Raw genomic sequence first — 23,907 nt, 5'->3', positions numbered from 1 at the left:
AGAGAGAGAGAGAGAGAGAGAGAGAGAGAGAGAGAGAAAGAGAGTGCACACACGCAAGAGAGGGGAAAGCGCATGCAACAGAGAGAGAGAGAGATGGAGGAAGAGAGCAAGAGAGAGGAAAAGAGAGAAGGAGGGAGGGAGGGAGGGAAAGAAGGGCAGAGCTATGCATAACTTTTTTCCAGGCAGGCAGGCAGTAGGGGCGTCATGTTTCTGGAGGTGGAGGCTGTCCCTTCTCGACTCGACGGTGTGCTGGGGGGGGGGACTAACAGGGCGTCACTCAGGGGCCTCCCCTCTGCCTCTGCCCAGCCCCTTCCATGAGAATGAGTAGCAAGGGCTGCTCAGGTCCCAAACTGGAAGGCAGTTTTGCTTTGAATGGAGCGAGTGCGACTCGGGCTGCACCACCGGTAACATGAGCGTCCTGCCCCTGGTAGCGTGTGCCTTCTGGGCCCTGCTCTGTCTGGGTCTGCCAGCCCCCGGCCATGGAGGTAAGACAACTCTCTAAAACTCTCTTGAAAAAAGAAACTTCCATCTATTTATAGTATATATACACAGTATATAGCCGGGCTGTCTGTCTGTCTGTCAGTCAGTTGGGGCAGCCAGATGGTGTGTGTGTGTGTGTGTGTGTGTGTGTGTGTGTGTGTGTGTGTGTGTGTGTGTGTGTGTGTGTGTGTGTGTGTGTGTGTGTGTGTGTGTGTGTGTGTGTGTGTGTGTGTGTGTGTGTGTGTGTGTGTGTCTGTGTCTGTGTCTGTGTCTGTGTCTGTGTCTGTGTCTGTGCCTGTGGCTGTGGCTGTGTGTGTGTGCAGACACTGGGGGTCTTATGTGTCCATTTGGGATTTCTTCCAGCGCCCCACTCACTCAATTTGAATGAACTTCAAGATTGTCTCTCTCTTTCTTTTTTTTTTCATTTCTCACTTCTCTCACAAATTTCTCGGTCTCCCAACTTTTCCTATACCAACAGCCTAAAAAACACTGTCATGGAACTGGGTTAGTTCAGGAGAGCAGGGGAGGGAGTTAGAGAGTTTTTCTCTCTTTTCTTTTCTTTTCTTTTCTTTTCTTTTCTTTTCTTTTCTTTTCTTTTCTTTTCTTTTCTTTTCTTTTCTTGTGTGTGCAGCAGCTCTTGCATTGGTGAGATGTTGTGAGGGGGTTTAGACTAGAGTTTGCCACAGGCACTATAGCCTTCACTGTGCGGCTGCTGAGCAGGAGACAGAGCATTATGTCAGCACACTACTACCACCACCACCACCACCATCACTACAACCACCACCACCACCATCACTACAACCACCACCACCACCATCACTACCACCACCATGCTGCTGAGGCTGCTGCTGAGGCGGCTGCTCCTGCGTACACCACAGCCCAGCGTTTACAGAGACGTGTGTGGGTGGGCCGCAACTTCCCAAGTCGTGTGGCAGTTAGGTGCGGGGAAGGTGAACTAAGGTCCCTGCTTCTTTTTTTTTGTGCGCGTGAGTGCATGTGTGAGTGTTTGTGTGTGTGTGTGTGTGTGTGTGTGCAGGCTGTGAAAGACTCATTCAGACAGGACGAGAGGAAGGATGCATGCGAAGAGAGAAAGAGGAAAGTAAAGGAGAGAAGGAGGGTGGGAGAGAGAGAAAGAGAGAGAAGGAGAGAGTGAGGCAGAGGGAGAAAGCCAGCTCTGCTAGAGTTCTGCTAGAGCCTCACACAAGGCATCAAGTCTTCAGGGGAAGGTGGGAGGTGGGTGGAGGAAAGAGGGAAGGAGAAGGGGAAGGGGTGATGGGCGGAGGGGTGGAGGCTTGCCGGTTGCATGCAGACAATGAGCCTACAGTGCTGTCCGAGATTTCAGATGCAGCGGCGGCACCTCACTTGTTAAATGCATTTCCTTCCAAGAGTTAGGGGCTCGCCTCTCACTGGTGGAGGAGGTGGTGGTGTTGGAGGTGGAGGTCGGTGGCATTGATGGGGATGCATCGGGGGGTTTGTGGGGGTTGGGGAGTGGGGGGGGTACCCTGGCATCTGGTGTGCCTGGGAGGGAAGTTGGCGCTGGCCAAACAGCTTTGCCCTAAATAAGACGTGGGGGAATGAAGAGCTGCCTTTCAGCGATGGCTGGATCCCTCACAAGACTGTACACATGGCACTTTGGCAGCCATGGGGCCGGGGCTTTGTGCAGATGTTTAGGCATGTTTCCTGTTAACTTGTGTAGCTTCTTTTTTTTCTTTCTCTCTTTGCTTTTATTTATCGACTTCTTTTCTTTTGCAAGCCTCTGATCTTCGGGAATGGGCTCTGTGGAGAATTTCTAGCTGTTAGCACGTTTGGGGAGAAGATCTTCTGGGCAAAAAACGGGCGGCTCAGATCTTCTCTGTGGCACGGGATCAAAGCTGTGTGATTTACTGTGTGCGGCAAGAGGGCCGGGCTGGGCCAGGTTTTTTTGTCCGACGCGAATGTTAATGTGCAACGCAGCTTTTTCAATATGTCCATATTTGACCATTCCTCCGCTCTTAACTTCCCACGAACTGCATCCTGTCAGTTGTCATGAGAGCAAGCAAGCAGCACTCCGCTAATGCATTTGTAAAAAAAAAAAAAAAGAAAGAAAGATGCCGTTGCTTATTCTCTGCGATTGCGTATGTCTCTATGTCTCTGTCTGCTTAAGTGTGATCTGTTACAAAGGGGGAAGTTCTGCAGGGGGAAGTGAATCGATATTCAGACAGCTATTAACCGTGGTGGTTAGGCTAGCCTAGCTGCCACCCATGTGCAGTGCCTGCTAACCTATTGACCTGTTACTGAGCTGCTGATGGGAACCACATGTGTCGGTGTCTCATTGTGTCTGTGAGGGGTGCCCTGCCCCCATACCTATCCCCCACCGCCATTACCAGCTACCACACACCTCCTCTCTACCTCTTGCCCCCATTCCCCTCATACCCCCCTAAAAAAGCTATCCTTCGCCCCCACACCTCATATCCCCCCTAAAAAAGCTACCCCCTGCCCCTACAACCCCTGAACCCCACCAAATAACCCTCCCCACTAGCCTCAGACAGCCACAGCAGGTCAGTTGGAGCCGGCAGTGGTTGGTCACCCGACCAGGCCAGGAATGTTTATAAAACGGAGCGGGGCTTAAAATTAGTGCCATGTTTACATTGCTCTCTTGGATGGCCATGGGCAGTGAGAACTCCATCTGTGCCCAGCCGTTCGCCACCTTGTGAGGGCAGCGCAGTGGGCAGCCTCATCCTCCACCCGCCTCATCCAGGCCTGGGTCAGGAGGCACACCAGACAGACAGGAGGCGTAGGGTGTTGGCCCGCGCCGTCGGCTTAGCGGAGCGTGTGTGCCAACAAGACAATGAGAGACAGAGAAAGAGAGAGAGAGAGACAGACAGAGAGAGAGACTGAGAGAGAGAGAGAGAGAGAGAGAGAGGGAGAGAGAGAGAAAGAGAGAGAGAGAGAGAGGGAGAGAGAGAGAGAGAGAGAGAGAGAGAGAGAGAGAGAGAGAGAGAGAGAGAGAGAGAGAGAATACAGGGCTGTATCTGTAAATCCTCAGAACAAATAAGGGAGAAACGTCCTTGTTGTTAAGTTCCAACAGTATGGTTAATTTAATCCTTTTATTGATAGTGGACTCGCTTGAATGGAAACTAACTATATTCCTACTGCACATATTAAGGAGATTACAACGAATACTTGGGGGATTGGGAGAAAACGGGTGATATGCAAGCTTCAATGGTGCGCTCAGAGCACAAAGCACGCATATGATCATCAATATTCACAAGCAACTCCTTGCAAAAATTGCATTTTCTGAGAAAGAGAAAAAAAGAAATGTTGTTTGTTGCTGTGTTTGTGCCCTCATTTCCATCGTATGTGGATTTACATGTTCAGACACAAGAACACATCTCTTTCCAGTCCATTATGTTACCCTGGCAACACTCTCAAATAAATAAATAGCAATTTCATCTGGCCCTGCTGTCTGAGTGCTTTGTGATGCTGTACAAGGAGTTAGTAGAGTGAGGGAGGGCCTCAGAAGTTAGCAGCAGAGCAAACAGTGTTATAGTCTAGCCTTCTAGCAAGGGAGATTAACAAAGACAATATTAGCTTTTGGAAATGGGAGAGATTAGGCCAGACTCCACGTTTTTAACAGCGTTGTCCAAGAATCCTGTGCAGGGAACGTGTGGACTGAGCTGAGCTCTCATCCCTTTGATTTGATGGCTTCGTGCATGTGTATGTACATGTCGGTGCACTTGTAAGTACATGCATATACATGTTCGTATATGTGTAACATACTGTAAACGAACAGGGGAGTGGCATTTGCAGATTGCTTTGGTAATGGCACGAGTAGCCTATACAGACTGTCAGCGGATGACTGTGTTTATCCAAACCTGCGTTCATCTCATGTACTCGGGCGCGCAAGTCTTTAATTATATCACCACATATCACACATTTTTTCCCTCTTTTGGTCTTTTGGCTTTTATGTAATTGGGAAGTATCTCGGTCTGACTCTGAGCGGCTGGGCTGTCGCTGGGCGGGCCCTCTGCTGGATGGAGGCTGCACTGGAGACTGGAGACATGTCACAGTCCTACTTCTCAGACTCATGTAGGAACTCCCTTGGAAACCATTTTTTTGTCTTGAAATATATGCTAATCATGTGTTTTAAAAGCATAGAAACAGAAGGGGAAAAAGGTGGAGAATAGGCGAAATTAAAAAAAAGAGAAAGACAAAGACAGACAAACAGAAAAGGCAAGAGAGACAGAAGGACAAACAGTGGAAAAAAAGAAAGAGAGAGAAATGAAGGCATGGAGAGTGTTTTAATGATGTACAGAAGTCTCCTCCTCTCATACATCCTTGGCCGCCCGTACGTCCACTTTGAGCCGCTGTGCTGTCTTCAGCCGCCTCGTCTTCACTCGTCTTCTGATTTATTAATGCGCTGTCAAGCAGAGGCCAGAGGCAAACACACCATCATAAAGATCCATCATGATGCAGCTGGGATGGTGGGATGGGAGGATGGGTGGGCGGATGGGCGGATGGGTGGATGGAGGGGTGGGTGGATGGGCGGATGAAGTGGATGGGTGAGTGGATGGGTGGTGTTGGGCAGCTGAGAAGATGCCTGGGCATAAAGCTGCAGTGATCTAAACCCACCAGGTTGGCCAGTGTGCTGTGCTCCCCTCATTTTTCAGCGTTACCTTGGATCAGGTCACTGCAAATGCCAGCCAACATCCAGCCATTAGAGTCTGAAAGGGCACACACACAACAACCCCCCCCCACACACACACACACACACACACACACACACACACACACACACACACACGTGAGGTGAGGTGTCAACATCGCTAAGACAATGTGTCACTGTATTGAGGGGGTGAGGTCAGGGGGCAAGGCTTATGGAATGCGGCTTACGTTTTTATTTTCACCGGGCTCCTGACGTTAAATCAACACACCCATCTGAACTGAACCCCTAAATGACTCGTGCAGACAGACGTTCTCGCCTGTCACTTACAGTCACATGGTACAGCAGTGTCAGAGGTGCCACCAGTGGAGGTGGTCTGTGTGTGTCTGTCATACTTGTATGACAAGTACATGTGAAAGAGCTACCATTCGCCATCACACACAAGCACAAACGCATGCAAGCGCGCACACACACACACACACACACAAGTACACACACACAGGCGTTGTGTGTTGTCTGCCATCACGACTGGCTTGTCACAGCGTGACACTGTGTGCTGCGTTCAGAGGGTGCCATTAGTGCATATTTAATGAAAGAGCTGTGACTTGGCAGTCCCTCCGCTGTGTCTCACACCGTGTTTGTTTTCTTGAAAAGTTCCATCCTGCTTTGTTCCAAAAATGGAAACGCCATCAGAGAACAGGCCCTTTCCCTCTCCCTGGCACATTTATTTTTCATGTGAATGTTGCAGAGGAGCGCTGCGCGCTACTGATGGAAAGTTCAGTTAAGTTACTCAGGGCTCTCCGCACATACACAACCAAGGCAGAACAAAATATCTGTAAATGGGAGAGACTATGCGCGAACAGATGTCTGTCGCCTTTTTTTCCCAGTGGCCTTTTATATGCATGGCGGAGCAATCTGTGGCGTTAGATCATGGAGAGCACTTTGCGGGATAGTTGAATAGTCTTTTCCTAGTATTTTCGTCTCTACTGACGAAGGAGGTTGATGATAATGAAGATGTAAGTTGAAGTTGGTTCCACTTGTAATAAGGTTGTTTTGGGTACTACACTACTGGCATGTAGCACATTAAAATGTTCTATCAATGTGTGCTCCATACTTCATGTCTTTCTTTGTTGACTCTGTTTCCCAAGGTTTCCTTATATAGGCAAGAGGTGGTAAGAGAGGGAAAGCATTTAGACTGTATCTTTAACGATTATTATGGCAACCATTAGTTAGCGTTTTAACTTAAGCAACTTTCTTAATCTTCCTTCATAGGAAGTAGAGATTGCAATCACAAAGGAAGCTATTCAGCCAGCGCCTTAAAAAAAATAATTCTAAAAGAACTCAAATCCATGTTTAAAGTCAAAAATGTTTGGATGACTCATTTGGTATTTGCCATCTGTACATAATGATAAGGCGATTTCTGTGTTTTTGTTGCCTTGGAAACCAACGCTTAAGGCAAGGAAAAGGGAAGAGAGAGAGAGAGAGAGACAGAGAGAGAGAGAGAGAGTGAGAGAGGCCGAGGTGGTTTTTGTGGCGGTTCACATGGTTTGGTGACTAATGGAGGCTGATTCAGGGGTGCCCGACTCGAGAGGCAAACGCTGCCTGCTGCTGCTGCTGCTGCTGCTGCCACCCGACAGGGGTGAGGAGCCAGGGGATGGGCGGTGAGTCACACAGAGTCATGAGACTGCCCGGGAGGGAGAGGAAGAAGACATCAGAGACACCCAGTGACAGAGGGCCGGCTCCTATTGCTCGCGGGGGCCTCAGACACCGTAGACCACCTCCATTTCTCTTCTCGGCAAAATAAACACGCTCTGTAGCTCCGAGGATCTCAGGACAGTCATTTAGGCGGTGGCGTGTCATGTCATGGTGCTGCTTTTTCTCTCCGTCTCCCACTCTGTCTCTCTGTCTCTCTATCTCTCTCACTCTCTCTCCGTCTCTCCTCCATAAAAAGGCAGAACGTTTTAGTCTATGAAAGGAACACGCAGGCTGCAATAATTTCTATGCCTGTCTTTGCTTTTCTCCATGTCTGTTCAGAACATTTCACCCTTTCAAAAACAGGAAAGAAAACTCAGTGCTCAAACTTATTTTCAGAAACTTTAAAACAAATATTCTTTGTTCTCAACCCTTTGGATGAAATATGGATATTCCTCCACTGAGACATGACTTGGCAGCGCGGCGTTGTAAGTGGGCAGAGGAATTTGAGAGAGTACTTCCAGAGTGTGAAAGGCCCGTCCGTCCGCCTGTCAGGGCCAACGCTTAGGCCATCAGGCCCTGTCAGACCCAGAGCGCTATAAGTAATTTGTGACCGCCCGGCAGCGCTTTTTTTTTCAGCGCCAACACCCCTGGCAGAAGGATCAGATGACCTGAGAGAGAGGGGTTGTGCCACTGACTGCTGCTGCTTACAAACTTTCAACGAATTGCACTGGACCGATATAGCCCGTGGATAAACAGAGAGATACAGTTGGAGAGTCAGAAAGAGAGAGAGAGAGAGGGAAAGAAGGAGAGAGAGAGGCAGACAGACAGGCAGTGAGAGAGAGCAAAGCAAGCTTTGTGAGTCAGAGAGGGTCCCAGGAACTTGTGAATGGCGGGAGAAAACGTTAGGCTCCCATGGATTGGCCGTCCAGATGCAGTTGTTTGCAGCCATGTCGTCATCCCTAAGACTCTAGAGGCCCTAAATATCCAGAGAGAGAACTGTCTACTGTTGAGCCATTACAGCTGAGAGCCAAGGCCGTCTGGTTGCACTCGCACGTTCGCACCAGGGTCAGCGGTCACGTGACTCCATTCTTGGATGGTGACAGAAGCCCCCTCATTCTACGCTGAATGTTAGGATGACGTGGCTTGTTTAAATTTAGGGCTGTTTCGGCTTCAATTCACCCATTTATGCTTGGCAATCCTTCTCTGAGTATTCATTTCAGCAATTGTCCTTAGATAACATTTATAGACATGGGTGTGGCTTTTTATAGGCTGAGGATGTGTATACAGGCTGTATACTGTTTCAGCCTCACAGCAACAGTACATAAATAATTCCTCATGTTTCTCTTTGCATCCATAACGTCTCATATAGTTACCCTTTAAATATAAGGCCTGTAGCCTACAGCAAAATATAGAGGAAAATAAATAACAGCCTTCTTCAATTCTTTAACTGTAACATTTTCAAAGTTAATTGATGGTCTTTGTAAGTATTTCCCTATTAAATAAGACATTTCCAAATAAACAATTAGTAAATTGTTTAAAGGAGTCATTATAGGGTGGATGGGCATTCTTCAAGCCACCCCAGTGGTCTACTAGTATGGAGGAAAACACACAGTCAAGCTGGCTTCCGTTGAGTTAGCACTGCTCCTATGGACGCACAATTCTTGGTTAGTGAACACATTTGGCTGGGACCATTTAATCCTGGCTCATAGACAGAGACTCGTAAAAAAATAAAAACAGCCAAAAGTTGCATATTGCCTTAAATATAGCTTACTTGCGAACCACACACAGCATTTTATTTGCAATGCTGAAGAGCAGTTTTTTCACAGTCAGGAAATGGAGAGGAATGCAACCCACACCAATATGTGTCTCCTCGAAATCCCCAAACTGTCCCAAATTACATGATGTAATGACAAGTGGCATCCCTCCATCCATCCAAATCACACAGAACAGACCAAGAATGTTCTCAAAGTCTGTCTCCATGGCGTCTTAAAATGTGACATGGATCTATTGAAGGCCACATTGCATTGCCAACAATGGAATGCCTTGATGCAACACCACCAAATGTTGCTGTATAGTTTAATCTTCGCGTTATGAATTCACTTCCAGTGATGTCGTCAGATCTTGACTTGTGTGGCCTCGCTCGTACGGTGACTTCCGATTGCGTAACATCTGCAGACAAAGGCTGTCAGCACAAAGCGGCAAGTGTTGTCATTAGCCTACACTGCGCCACGCTCTGTGCAGTGTCTAATAGGCATGGACCACCGGCTACATGATACCACTACGCTGTCAGCATATTTCACAAAACCTATTCTCATTACTTTGGATTCGTGCCTTCTTTCTATCGTTGAGTAAACTCTCCTTTTTCAGCGTATGGCTTGATGTGAAGATTTGATGTGAAGATTTGATGTAAATCTTCTAATCCCTACTACATCAGTATGTAAGGTTTATACAAGCACGGAGGGAAAACAAGGGAGAGACTTCAGAAATCTATTCTGTGGAAAAAATAATATCTGTGTGCCTTGTTGAATGTCCTGTGAACCTCAAGTATGTATGTCGTGCTGTGTTCATGCTATAGTCATCAGCGTGCCGAGAGAATGTGGGAATGGAAAACCAAATGTTCTTCATGTGTGAGTGGAGGTATAATCTATAGTCCAAATCTCACATTGTTGGAATAAGATGGTCAGGCGTTACCTGACATCTGGCTCTGTGGAAAGCTGCTCTCCAGATTTCATGAACACACTCACTCTAGAGAGGCGTAGGAAGGGATTTGTCACTTAGGCTATTGCCATTTTATTGTGGAAAGAGACAAAGCAGGAACGAGTGAAACACAGAGAAAGATGAACACAAAGAAAGAAAGAAAGAAAGAAAGAAAGAAAGAAAGAAAGAAAGAAAGAAAGAAAGAAAGAAAGAAAGAAAAGATTGAAAGAAAAGATAGAAAGGAAAGATTGAAAGGAAAATAAATGACAGAAGAGGTATGCCCCCCTCCCCCCTCTTCATAAGTTTAGAGACGCCATAAACAACTGGGAATGATTAGTGCTCACGCTCTAACAGTAGCTGGCTTCAGTGTCATGCCTTGTCAAGTGTGGTATGCTACGCTGATCTGAACACTTTTGGGCTGCACACAACCACAGACCTTGTCCACCCTTGCGTGCCAAGCCTCAACAAGGGCCTTCCATTGTCGAGGTGGGAGGGAGGTGTAGGTCATAGGTCAACCAGGTAAATGAACCTTACAATATGACTCATCGTCCCAGTGCCCTTGCTCCTGGCTTAGACGTCTGTCTGAGTTGTTTGTTTGTTATTCATTGCGCGTCTTAATTGAAGTGACAGTGATGTCAGTCTGTCGGTGCTCATTTGCAGGTGTTAATGTGTTGTGATGAATATACCGTGAAGTGTGAACACCACAAAAGGTGATAACTAAAGGGGTTGGTTGGCCTTAGCCAAAGCACAGATAACACCATAACTGTCAAATATGCACAGTATATACTGTATGCCTACAGCATAATGCATTTCTATGGATTATTTGACACATGTCATGTAGTGTTTCAGGAAAATGGCAGTAAGCCAGCCCTTTTCAGAGCAGAGGCATTCTTGGTGAGCTACTTTTTGTCCAAACGGCCTTTAATGACCTAAGCATGTTCTGCTTCTGTATTCGTGGAATGTACATTACAGTGTGTAGTGTGCTGTGGTCATGCTTCAAGATTATAGGTCTTCTATCCGTGTATTATATTTTTTTTACATATTTCACATTACATGATTGGACAGGAGCATGGCATGAGGCATTGGTCAAGGCGCGCTGACTCTTTTTGGGTATGCTGCCCTCCTAGGCCTCATTTGCTCTCTGGATTACAGAGGAGATTTGAAAACAAATATCTTTGTGAATAAACATTCTTCCCATAAATATCCTTATCCAGTGGATTTAGTGTCTCATCAAGATGACTGCTGTGTTGGTTGCTGGTGGTTTCATCCAGTTATGGAAAGCTCTTGGGTTAAATATTATATTACAAAGTGTCCATTTTGCTGTTGCTATGGTGAAAAAGGATATGATGCGCTGGAAATCCAAACCAACGCCCTTAACCTCAGTCCAGAGCTGTCTGGATACTCTGTCCAGCAGACACAGCAGGAGAACTTAATGTCTGACCTAATGTTGCTATAAATGCTTGTTGCTACACATTCTTACTCATTTTTTCTTCCCTCTTGGGGCATCAGTTGATCGTGACACGTCTTTTCCCCCCAAAGTTTTTCTTTCTTTTTTTATGGAGTGAGTTGTTGGCCAAAAACCAGAAGCTCACAGGTTTTCGCCAGAGACAAAAGGCCCTTTTTAAAACGGTAGTTGTGTGAAAAATAACTTTTGCGCCGGCTTGTTTACTTTTTCGGTGCAGCTTTCGCCCCACACACCCTGGCCTGGGCCGGCCCGGCCCCTCCCGTCTGAGGTGGGTTCGCCCTCCGCCTCATAAAAAGTAAAAAAAGAAACTTTCTTTTCCTGAGCAGGAATGAAGAAACCGCCTCAAAAGTTTGGCATGAAAGAGCCTGGCCGAAAGCGGTGCACTGAAAAAACAACGCACATTCCGCACATGTGAGCGTCAGGGCTGCTACAAGGGAACACTGCATGCTGAGCCATGTTGTCTTTCATTCTCTCTCTCTCTCTCTCTCTCTCTCCATCTATCACTCACTCTTTTTCTGTCGCCATCCATCCCTCCCTTTCTCTGTATCCATCCCTCTCTCTCTCCATCATCACTCTCTCTCCACCCACCATCCCCTATCTCTCTCTCTCTCTCTCTCTCTCTCTCTCTCTCTCTCTCTCTCTCTCACCTTGCATCTATTCCTCTCTCTCCATCACCATTCTCTCTCCATCACCATTCTCTCTCCATCCATCCCTACTACCGCTCTCTCTCCATCACCCCCCCCTCTCTCTCTCTCTCTCTCTCTCTCACTCACACACACTCTCTCCCTCTCTCTCTCTTCCTTCATAGTGTTACCCAGTACAAACCAAAATGCCTTAATTGACTGCAGCCTCCACTTAATCACTGCAAATGAGCATTGGGTAATGGGGGGTGTTTAGACTCCCCTGTTCTCAGGCCTGAAGGGCATTGGCAGAGGGAGACCACCCCTGGGGCGCACAATTATGGCACGGGCCGTGCAGACCAAAGACAAGACGCCCCCTGTGAGCCTGCACTGGGCTGGGGTGAGTTTCTCAAAAGAGAAGTTGTTAGCCTGTTAGCAACTTCGGTAGTTGCCAATGGGAAAATGCATTGAAAACAGCAAAGTAGCTAATGTAGTAAGCAACTTTGGTTTTGAGAAATTCACCCCTGGATTGGTTGGAGACTCAGTGGAGGGCCGTCTCTGAAGTCTCCTGCTATCTGCACTAGCATTAGGTGTCCTCTGAGGACCAACGCATATCTGATGTTTCTACTTAGCCATGCCATGTAGGAGGATAAGGCCTGGCTGCCTGGCTTTTTATGATGTGGCTTCTTCACACATCCTGCAAGCCAGCAGTGGGTATGCAGTGCAGCGGCATGAAATGCTCACGTGCATATGGAAGGAGATTAGCGAGATAGCAGCACAAGCAGCAATAGAGCAGAACCGTTTTACGGTAAATGGCCAATTTGGATGAGTTGCTGTCGCCAGCAGTGTGTGTGTGTGTGTGTGTGAGAGAGAGGGAGAGGGAGAGAGAGAGAGAGAGAGAGAGAGAGAGAGAGAGAGAGAGAGAGAGGGTGTGAGAGAGAGCGCTCTCCTATATGTCGTGTGTCTGTGTGTCTATGTGCATTTGTGCATATGTGTGTGAACTGAGTTTGCATAGTTACTTTACTGTGTGCGTGTGTGCGTGTGTGTGTGTGTGTGTGTGTGTGTGTGTGTGTGTGCGTGTGTGTATGCATGTATATTTTTAAGTCCTCCCTTAACCTATGTTCAAGATCATTCTCAACGGTCAACGAACCAAAACAAAAAGCTATGTCCTGTACGTTTATGTCCTGCATATGTCCATTCCAAATTTAACTTCTGTATTTCTTCCACACATACGGTTGCATGTAATGTGGGTGTGTACAGTTCAACACCATGTCATCCTCCACATCACTCATCCTCTCTGTGACAGCAGTGTGTGTGTGTGGCTGTAAAGCTGTAAATGTGTGTGTGTGTGTGTGTGTGTGTGTGTGTGTGTGTGTGTGTGTGTGTGTGTGTGTGTGTGTGTGTGTGTGTGTGTGTGTGTGTGTGTGTGTGTGTGTGTGTGTGTGTGTGTGTGTGTGCGTGTGTGTGTGTGTGTGTGGTTGGTTAGTCCCCAGAGTGTGATTGCGGCCTAGGGGGAGGCTGATACAGTTGCACCCACTACTACTGCTGCTGTAGAACACACGCACACACACACACACACACACACACACACACACACACACACACACACACACACACACACACACACACACACACACACACACACACACACAGACACACACACACACACACACACACACACACACACACACACACACACAGACACACACACACACACACACACACACACACACAGACACAGACACACACACACACGCGCACTCACACACACACACACACACACACACACACACACACACACACACACACACACACACACACACACACACACACACACACACACACACACACACAGCAAACACATTGTGAGGGCTGGGTTGGGGGTGGGTAGTGTGTGGGACATGTGGTTCGACACTGGCTCCCCACCCCGCCTTGCGCTTGTCATTACCCCTGATGGATGCCTCTTGAAATAAGCCTCAACCAAGTGGCCGGCCGGCCCTCTTCTCCCCTCCTCTCTCCTCTTCTCTTGTCCCTCTTCTCCTCTTCTCCCCTCTTCTCCTCTTCTCCTCTTCTTCTCCCCTCCTCTCTCCTCTTCTCTTGTCCCTCTTCTCTTCTTCTCCCCTCTTCTCCTCTTCTCTCCTCTTCTGCACTTCTCTTCTTCTCCTCTTCTCTCCGTACCTCTTCTCCTCTTCTCTCCTCTCCTCTTCTCCTCTTCTCTCATCCCTCTTCTCCTCTTCTCTCGTCCCTCTTCTCCTCTTCTCTCTTCTTCTCTCCGTCCTTCTTCTCCTCTTCCCTCCACCCCTCTTCTCCTCTTTTCCTCTTCTCCCTTCTTCTCCTCTTCTCTCCTCTCCTCTTCTCTCCGTCCCTCTTCTCGTCTTCTCCTCCTCTCTCCTTTTCTCTCCGTCCCTTTTCTCTCCTCTTCTCCTCTTTCTCTCCAGGGGGATCCAAGCTTCCTCTCCAGCGTTCACACGCTATAGTGGCCAACACATGGCCGCTGACAGTTTTTGCCGAGCCCTGGACAAAGTCCTCTGAAAGCCCCCCTCCTACGCCCCCAGCAAATACATACAGTACAATGAGGACCCAGTTCTGTGGTCCCGGGGCCCTCTCTCCCTGGGCCCAGGACAACAGACCCTTTTCTTCCCCACCCCATCAGCCTCCCTGGTGGCAAACACATGGCTGCCACTTCGCCATCACCACCACGGGAAGCTCAGACTTCAAGAGCGAGGAAGCCACAGGTCATGTCGTGCACTAATGCACTGTGAAATAGCCCCCACTTAATAAATTAGCTTATCACAACACCTAATGTCAGCCAAATTATTGTCTCTTTGGTTGCCTCGTCACAACAGTGGCAGCAGGAGGGATGGGGGAGGCGAGGTGAGGCGAGAAAGGCACTGCTGTCTCCCAAAGCAGACGATGGTGGGGTGTTGGCTGATGTCTGATTTGACATTAGAAATTAGTTGTTGTTGACTGAACATTGTTGAACTCTAATTTACCTCTGAAAGCATTACCGGTGAACTTCATTACCTCTCACTGTTCAACGTCATCCTCCAATGAATATTGCTATCACTGTAACAACCAGAAGACAATGGTGGGGTGACAAAGGGGTCACATTTCCCAAGCCAGGCCCAAGTCCATTGTACAGCAGTGGTGTCCACAGACATTTTGGGGAGCAGGTGCTGAAGGGGTGGGGGTGTCGGGGACATGTGGAACCTAAAAAACATTTTTTTTTAAATGAACTGTAGGGCAAAGGGGCAGATGCTTTAGCACCACCTCATCTCCAGCTGCGCACACTGTACAGTAGCCTATGTAATGGATGGTGGGACACTTTCAGATGACTTTGTCCAGGGCTCTGCCAAAGCTGTCAGTGGCCCTCCTAACACAGCCTTGGTTTACAACACAACCTTGCCAACTGTCATTAGGTTTTGTAGAATTCTTGCACACGTCGGGTGCGTAGGAGTGGAACGCCTGGGTCATCAACGTTAAAGACAAGAAAGCTCCCGCACACTGTTCACATTTGCAGAGTTTACTTGCAATGTTTCGGCGTTGCAAGTAAACTCTGCAAATGTGAACATTGTGCGGTAGCTTTCTTGTCTTTAACATTGGTCATTATTTAGAACCATGATGAACATCCCTAAAGTGATGGTTTCATGGTTCATATCTAGGCAGCTATTCTCATACTGTAGCAACTGGGACTCTTGCAACCTGGGACTCTAGCGACTCTACCTCGTTTACATTTTCTATATGGGAGAGCAAAGTATAGAAATGGGATTGCGTTCGTGGGTTCTTTGCCTTGGCCCACATATGGTACAAACTAGGCATTCATTCTTTTCTTCTTCAGGACCAACATAAATCAGGCCAGTAAAGCATGACTATACCTCCACGACGCTCTCTCTCTCTCTCTCTCTCTCTCTCTCTCTCTCTCTCTCTCTCTCTCACTTGCTCTCTCTCTCTCTCTCCCTCTCTCTCTCTCTCTCTCTCTCTCTCTCTCTTGCTCTGTGCTGTAGTGCTGCTGAGTTTGCAGGGACAAAATTATGTTTCCCCGTTTTACAGTTCTGCTGGGGCTGACACTAAAACACTCTTACAACAGCGGCTACCTCTCCAGCAGCTCCACGGTTACGGTACACGGACCTCTGGTTCTAATTATGCACGAAGCGAACGCAATCAAGCCACCTCACACAAAGATATGCACTAATTATGAACTCATTGGGAAGCAGATGTTGTGCTAAATGCACTCGTTCATATGTTGTGGTGGTCGCATCTTGCGTTGCCAAGCCCAGACCCAAACCCCCCCTATAGTAGATGCTTCACACAGCATGTGCCGTGGGACGTATAGATTCCATTCTCCCTTGAATGTACAGATTCTCATGAGTGTTGTTTTCCCTTTCTGTGTGTCATGGAGGCATGTGTGGAAGAGAGAGTTTCTCATGCTGTGCAGTACAGTAACATACAGTTCCTGATAGGCAGCCAGAGGGAAGACAGGACATTGGGCCCCAGTTCCTGTAACCACACTACTAATTCTTCCTCGAGGAGACTGACTGACTGACTGACTGATGTGATAAATAATCCAGACGTTCAACTTGAAGGAATGTCTTTTCCCCCCTGTCTGAGCAGCACTGTATTCCCAAGACAAAGCCCATGTGCTCTCAACAATGTGTAGTGTAGTGTAGTGTGCAGTGTAGAATTTCCCTTACCACAGCGAAAGAACATTTCTTTTTTTTTCTCGAGTGGAAAAAAGTACATGGTGCCAAAAAACAATGTCGTATGAATCTGCCCAAGACTTTCTTAACCGTAACACATGTGAATTCAGGCATGTCACCAAACAGGAGATGAAGACAAACTCAAAGCACATTCCGTCTGGAAGCTCTTGGATCTTGGAACGCTCCCTTTAACATAACTCTCTGCAGCTCTCCATCAATTCATTCGGGAGTTGTTTTCAAGCTTGAGATCCTCTGTGTGGCTCTGCCTTGTCTGTGTCCTGTAGTGCTGTATACTTCACAAATCCCAGACGATGAATAGTATTGAGTGACTGAGCCAACATGGAAAATGCCTAAAAGTAAAAAAGCTTCCCCAGTTTAGAAAAAAACAAAAAAAACAATGTTCGTCCCATTAGACCAGGGATACCCAACATTTTCCAACTTGGGGCCCACTTGGAATGTTCGCAAATGTTCGGGGCCCACCGTTGCCAAAAAACAAATACTAATAGCCCCTTTGGCATACAGTAGTGGGTCCACATGGCCACAACAAGTCACCAATGACAACATGTCATCCCAGGTCTGAATTGGTAACTTGGCATACAGGGCATTTTCATGGTGGGCCGACAGTCCTCAGGGGCTGTATGTTTGTTTGTTTGTTAGTTTGTTTCCTGCAAGACTGGCACTAAATTTAGATGGGACGTCCATTGGTCTATCTTTAATATAGGCCTACGTACAGACCAGTGGTTCTCAACCTTTTTTTGAATACATGCCCCCTGGACCTCACCCTAAGCCTGTCAATGCCCCCTTGATCTTATCATAAGCCTGCCAATGCCCCCTCAGTGTAAAAAAAATAAAATGGACCAATTTCCCCCCAATGGCAACTAACTCCACTGTATCCTTCTCAACGCCCCCCTAGGACTCCCCAACAGCCCCGGGGGGCTGTAGAGCCCCCATTGAGAAAAACGAATAGGTCTATAGACAGTGGAGTGAGCTACTACTAATAATATTGTAGAAAAGCAGTGGGTTGTGTGAGGGGCTGATCTATGTCAAGAAATACAAAAATGCTGCCTTTAGATCCCAGTCTAGTCCCGTGCCGTCCTAAGGAGTAGCCAAGAAGGCACCCTGGGATGAGACTAATCACAAAATTGGAGGTATCTGAGTCTTGCAAAGCATCCATTGACATGCCACAACCATGCTGAAATGCACTGGAATGTCAGACACATTTTTTTATATCGTTACGAGAGTCTGGAAATTGGTTCCTTGTGTTGTTTGTTGTGTTGTTGAAGTGCTCTGCAGAGATAAATATGTAGCTCTCTCCCTTGCTGAGTGAGAAATGTGTATTCAAAGAATGTCCTTTATAGCCAAGCTGACCATTCTCTGCATTTTTACAACTTTGCATCACGCCAACTGCACTATACAGGGCCAGAGGAATGTCCAAAATGCATATAAAATGTATATACCATATACTGCACGTGATGTGAATCTAAACGTGTCCATGTGGTGGGTTTTACGTTTGTGCAAAAGTAGAAATGGAAAATAAAATAATCCCCATAACTTTCATAGGGCCATCAGACGGCGTTTATAGCCTGCCTTCAACAAATAAATGGCAACTCAAGGACAAGTTTAGGGCAAGTTTTTTTTTTGACTCGGCCAGCTGAGATAACAGCGAAGCCAGCCCTAGCTCTCGACTGTACTGTCAACAACCCACTTGAAGGCATGGAGGCCTCCCTTCTTAGGTTACACTCTAAATGACTGAATAAACTGCTGTGAGATTGATATCAAAGACACATAATGTACTCTCTGTGTGTTCATCAACTGATTTGCGCTAAGAGAACCGCAGTCAAAGACAATTAGAATACAGTACCGCGTCTCTTTGGGTTAATGGCTACTTTCATATGCGTGCTCTCATTCCTTCGCATGCAACTTGTCTCCCTTGAGTGATATTAGTGGACATTATGTGCATACAGAAAACATATGGCACACATATATTCTCACAGTCATTGACATTTCGCCGCCCTTTGTTTAGAGAAAATGCTTACTTTTCAGAGGAAGCACCCCTGCGCACATCTGTAGGTAGTTTTACCCTCTTTACCCTCTTTAACACACACACACACACACACACACACACACACACACACACACACACACACACACACACACACACACACACACACACACACACACACACACACACACACACACACACACTAACACAGACACACACACACACACACACACACACTAACACACACAGCACACGCAGCCTTGGTTTATGGACGCGGAGTGTATATGGTTCACTTTAATGAGGAGAGAACAGGACCAAATAGTTGCCGCTCCTCCTTCCTGCCTCACAGTTCCCTCTCGCCAGACGAGGATGCCTTTGCTCTGAAGAAGAGGAAAAACACTCGGTGTGAAAAGGTCAAGCAGCTTGTGGTGAAAGCGAAATGATCGGCTTTTCACATGCGCTGGTGTTATGCATGAAAGATGATGCACTCACTGTAGTTTCCTTTTTCTACTCTCTCTCTCTCTGTCTGTCTCTCTCTCTCTCTCTCTCTCTCTCTCTCTCTCTCTCTCTCCTCCTCTCCCTCTCGCTCTCTCTCTCTCTCCAACTGCCTTTTGCACATGGTGGCGGCTGTAGAGAATTTCACAGCACTGCACCTGCAAGGCCATGATTTAAGGGTTTGGTGGGTAGAGGGATGGAGGGATGGGGGGGGGGAGGACAGGGGGGGGGAGGACAGGGGGGGGGGGATCGAGGGGTAGAGGAGGGGTAGAGGGGGGTGGGGATGGGGATGGAGGGGTAGAGGCGGGTAGAGGGATGGAGGGGAGCAGGGGGTGGTGATGTGGTGAGGGGAGTGGGGTGGGGGTGTGGGGATGGGGATGGAGAGGGAGAGGGGATGGGGATGGGGATGCTTCGGCTCTGCTCTTTTGTAGTGCAGCGGTGATTGAACGCTGACTCAACCTGCTTTCTATGTGTCCCCACAGATTCGTGCCGGGTAATGTCTGTTAAATCATACCATGCAACCTGCCTGGCTGCACCAGCAATGTGGGGCCTAGCGGAGAGGGAAGGGGGACAGGCGGGTTGAGGCTTGTGTTCAGGGGTGGGGGCGGGTATGGGGGGGGGGGGGGGGTGCATAGCAGTCTGGGTGATGAAGAATGTGGAGCGTATGATAGATTGGCCTGAAACAAGATGGAGAGGTAGAGAGCGAGAGAAACATCAATAGCTCCAGGGGGGGGTGAATTTGCATGTCTGTGTGACTTATCGCTTTCTGTTATGCAGAAAACGAATACATAAACCATGAAGACAGAGGCAGGCAGATAGGCAGTCGTGGTCCACCTAGCAACAAGCCATGATCAGTACATTTAGCCCTATCAAAGTGTGCATCAAATAGCATGAATGGAATTACAGCTTTCATGAGCGAAGCGAACGTCACGGTGTGCCGCACACATCTATCACTTCAGAGGTCATCTGCTTGAAAAATTGGTTTCGCGGAAAGCTTTTGAACAACACAAACACCTGATAGTTCGAGCCATAAACCATTCTTACTGGAAAAAAAGACACCAACAAAAGAGTAAATAGAGATCACCTTGACATGTGATTCTTTATTATTATTGAAATTCCCCATGCTGTGCTCTACATGTGCCTCTGCTCTGCTCAGGTTTGCCAATTCCAGTTATTATAAGCGACTTTGGGCTTCTTGTTTGGAGTAGGCCTTTAAATTTTGTAAAGTCACAGGTCATGTTTTTTTTGGGCTTGTTTTTTTCAGGGTTGGGCTTGATGTTTTCCTCTGCTCAGCCAGTGGTGTTTGTAACTGAAGGTTTGTCTCTCACTCATCTGCAACCATAACATTGTTAAGCCACACTCTCTGTGTCTGTGATGTTTTCCTTTGCTCTGCCAGTGATGTTTGTTACTTAATGTTTCTCAATGGCAAGTCGTTTTTCTCACCCATCCTAACACGCTACCCTACAACAACATTGTTAAGCCACACTCTTTTTGTCTGCCTCGGTCACTCACGTGGATTTTAGCTACCACACAGACGCTCACAAAGACCAAGGTCGTCTCTGACAAGGTATACGACTAACGACATCTGGCAAATCTGGCTCTGCAGCACCCTGACCACAACAGGGCCACATGTATCCCAAACAATAGGGAGGGCCACATGCGCCCCAGAGAGAAGAATAGGCAAGATTCATAATACTCTGTTTCTGCCTTACTTCAATATGTGTCTTTGGCAGTGAGATCACAAACAGATAATGTTGAGTTGACCACTGTGACTATGTATCAACATTTCATCCAAACCAACAAATGACAGCCATGTGGTCGGAGACACTATTCGACCGCAAAATCTGTTGTTGCTGCGAAGTTGTATTCTGAGTCCGATATAAAAGCAGTAATGCGGTCCAAACACAGCATGCTGAACTGCACTAGCCAGAGCTTTGACAGGGCCCAGGACAATTTCATCTAAGAGGGGCCCTCCCACCCAAAGCATAGAATGTAATGATGTCCAAATTTTGGGCCCCCTCTCTGCCTGGGTCGGGTATAACTGACCCCCTTGTTCCACCCTTGTCGGCGTCCATGGTACAGGCCATCCACCCTAAACACTATCCCACTATCATCCAGACGCCCCAGATGCATGAAGAAACCAAGTGGCAACAGGGCCAGAGAGAGAGAGAGAGAGAGAGAGAGAGAGAGAGAGAGAGAGAGTAGAAAGAGAGAGAGAGAGAGCGCAATATCATATGACTGTAATCACTGGAGAGACATTTGGATTGAGACCCCCCCCCCCCTTTCTATTCTTCCAGTATTGCTTTCGATATTGCCATGAGTCCCTCATGTATATGACCACACTTCACTTCATGTATTGACGTTAGGTTTGCTCTGTGTGGTGGAGGAATAGTCCTTCTTGGAGTGACATTTACGTCGATACAGCCGGCGCGGAATGGGGGAAAAAGAGCCATACCATGCCGTACCGTGCCACAATGAACTGGAAGAATGAGCTCATCAATCTAAATAAAGAGGGCTGTTTGCATCATTCACACAAAAAGAGAAGAGAGAAAAAGAAACGAAAAATGTAACCGTATCGGCAGTGTGAGTATCTCCGCGAACCATCTGTAGGTAGGGCACTCTTGATCTTAGCCAATCACTCAGACAAATCAATCGCTTTCATGGATATAATTATAACGCGGCAACATCAAAGACGACTGCAGCGTCTGACTGATATCTTCCTTCTCCCCTGTAACACTGACATTTGTCTCCCCTCAGACATCTGTAGCTCCTGCACTGCCTAGTCAAGCAATATTTATGTTTACAAAAAACAAATCACCATAATGATGATAATCTTTTACCAAAAGCTATAATCCATAAACTGTAACTGAAACATACAGTATAATCCATAAACTGAACCGGAACTTGTTAATTCAACATTTAGAGAGTACTCTAGGACCAAATAAAATCTAGAAGACATTACATAAACTCCCTATGATGAATTAACACTGCATTTTCAACTGTGTATATACAGTGACACATGTTAAAGGTATGTGTGGACGTATAGTTTAAGGCACAACCATTATGTCCCCTGTTGAGAGCAGTTTGTCCTCAGTGAGAGTGGGAGGGGATCCTATCAGGTGCGTAGATAGCAGTTAGCCTAATTTAAATGCATGGAATGAAGAGATAACACTGAAAACAATGGAGGCCAATGAGGTGCAATTGGCGGTAATTACATCTGCTTAAACACCGCGAACGCTGTTTAGACGGCCAGGAATTAAATTGCTCTGTGATGGTTATCAGAGAATGGCAAATAAAAATCTTTTTCTCTGGTTTTTAAACACAGTAAGCCCCGTGAGGATTGGAGTCATGTGTGTCCCTACACAGTGCAGATTACAATTACAGACAGGAGGCATGCAGACACAGCTGTATCACCAAGGAGATGAAATAATACACACCACACGCACACGCACACGCACACACACACACACACACACACACACACACACTCACACACTCACACACTCACACACACACACACACACACACACACACACACACACACACACACACACACACACACACACACACACACACACACACACACACATATACGCACACAAACACACGCACACACACACACAGACACACACATACACACACACACATACTGTACACACACACACACACACACACACACTACACACGTGGACTGTTGAAGGGGCATGGGTGCATGTGTGTGACAGGGTGCCGCCTGGGGTCGCAGCTCATGACGGATGGCAGCCAGCAAGGCCCAAAAAGCATCTTGTCCCTAGAGGAGGAGACCCTGTTGGGAACCACATGTTTAAACCATTAACCGAATGGGGCATGAAAACGCTCACTAGGCACTCCATAACAAAACAACACTGAGATGCATTCTCTTCTCAACACACACAGTAACCAAATCCTCTGTTTAGCTTTGTCTGCTGAATGGTGTGCAGTTATGTCAATGATCTAAGTGAAAGCTACAATGGCCATCTGCTGGATGCCTCCTGTAGTAGTTTCCATATCACCGAACAGTATAGCAATGGTGCCGGCTGATGCTTAAGTTGCGCAGCAACAAAGGGGACATACTATCTGATATCAATTTCTGTTGTGGAGGCTTTTATTTTCTCAATTACTTGCCGTGACAAAAGATTTTTCCGTGGCAATTTAGACCAACCTCAGTCTGAGCGTTGATAAATCTTGGGGTGGAAAAAAAAGAGAACCATGTGGCAACAAAAAAAGAAAAACAGGAACATTACAGAAATAATGAATAAGTAAATCAGGGGTGGAACATTTGAGTGGTGTTTAAGGCCGTTGCTGAATTTCAGGGTTTCCTTGAAAGGGCTGTTTATTTTGGGCGCCGAGAGGCAAAGGCAGAGGCAGAGGCGGAGGGGAGGGGAGGGAGAACAGAGGCTTTGGCAGACCTGCTGTCTCCCTAACGGCTGACTGTACGCCGACGAAGCAGAGCAGAGTGGAGCAGAGCAGAGCAGAGCAGAAGGGTGGGGCCGCAAACGGTAGCATGGTGGTGGAAAACGGTGGCGGCGCGACGTAAGCAAGGCGGAATAATGGGTGGAGTGGCCCCTGACTAGGACAAAGATTTGAGGGGCGACAGGCAATGGAGGAGGAAGAGGAGGAGGAGGTGGAGGAGGAGGAGAAGGAGAAGGAGGAGGGTGATTGGGTGGGGGTACGTATGGGACTGAAAAGGAGGTGGGACCCGACCCGGCAACTGAACACCATGATTGAAGGCTTTGGGCCGGGGGAGAAGAAACTTCACTATTACTTGGACCAGAAATGTGCTGGTAAAGCATTCACCAGGGCCCTAAATGGAAAAACCGACATTTGGGAGATGGAGGGAGGGAGGGAGCGCTGGATGGAGAGAGGGAGGGAGGGGTGAAGCTGAGGGATGAGGGGGGGATGGGAGAGCAGAGTGAGTCAAGCAGAGCAGAACAGAGTAGAGCAGCATCAGTCCTCCAGTGTTCCTTCAGCTGCTAAACATTAGGGGCCAGCAACATGGCTTGATGAAATATATACTAAGAGAGAGAGAGAGAGAGAGAGAGAGAGAGAGAGAGAGAGAGAGAGGGACCATGAGAGAGAGAGAGAGAGAGAGAGAG

At 47.5% G+C, this 23,907-nt stretch overlaps 1 protein-coding gene across 1 annotated transcript in view; it reads left to right on the top strand.

Annotated features, from left to right (window-relative positions):
• Positions 1-318: 318 nt before the first annotated feature.
• Positions 319-23,907, top strand: part of cspg4 (chondroitin sulfate proteoglycan 4) — a 64,397-nt gene continuing 40,808 nt past the window's right edge. The window contains exon 1 of the mRNA XM_063196710.1: positions 319-485. Within this exon, the coding sequence (XP_063052780.1) occupies positions 410-485 (76 nt within the window). The 5' untranslated portion in view covers positions 319-409. The remainder of the gene's footprint in view (positions 486-23,907) is intronic.

Source organism: Engraulis encrasicolus, chromosome 4 (assembly GCF_034702125.1).
Source record: "Engraulis encrasicolus isolate BLACKSEA-1 chromosome 4, IST_EnEncr_1.0, whole genome shotgun sequence".
NCBI lineage: Eukaryota > Metazoa > Chordata > Actinopteri > Clupeiformes > Engraulidae > Engraulis > Engraulis encrasicolus.
This window is presented reverse-complemented; position numbering and strand designations above follow the sequence as displayed.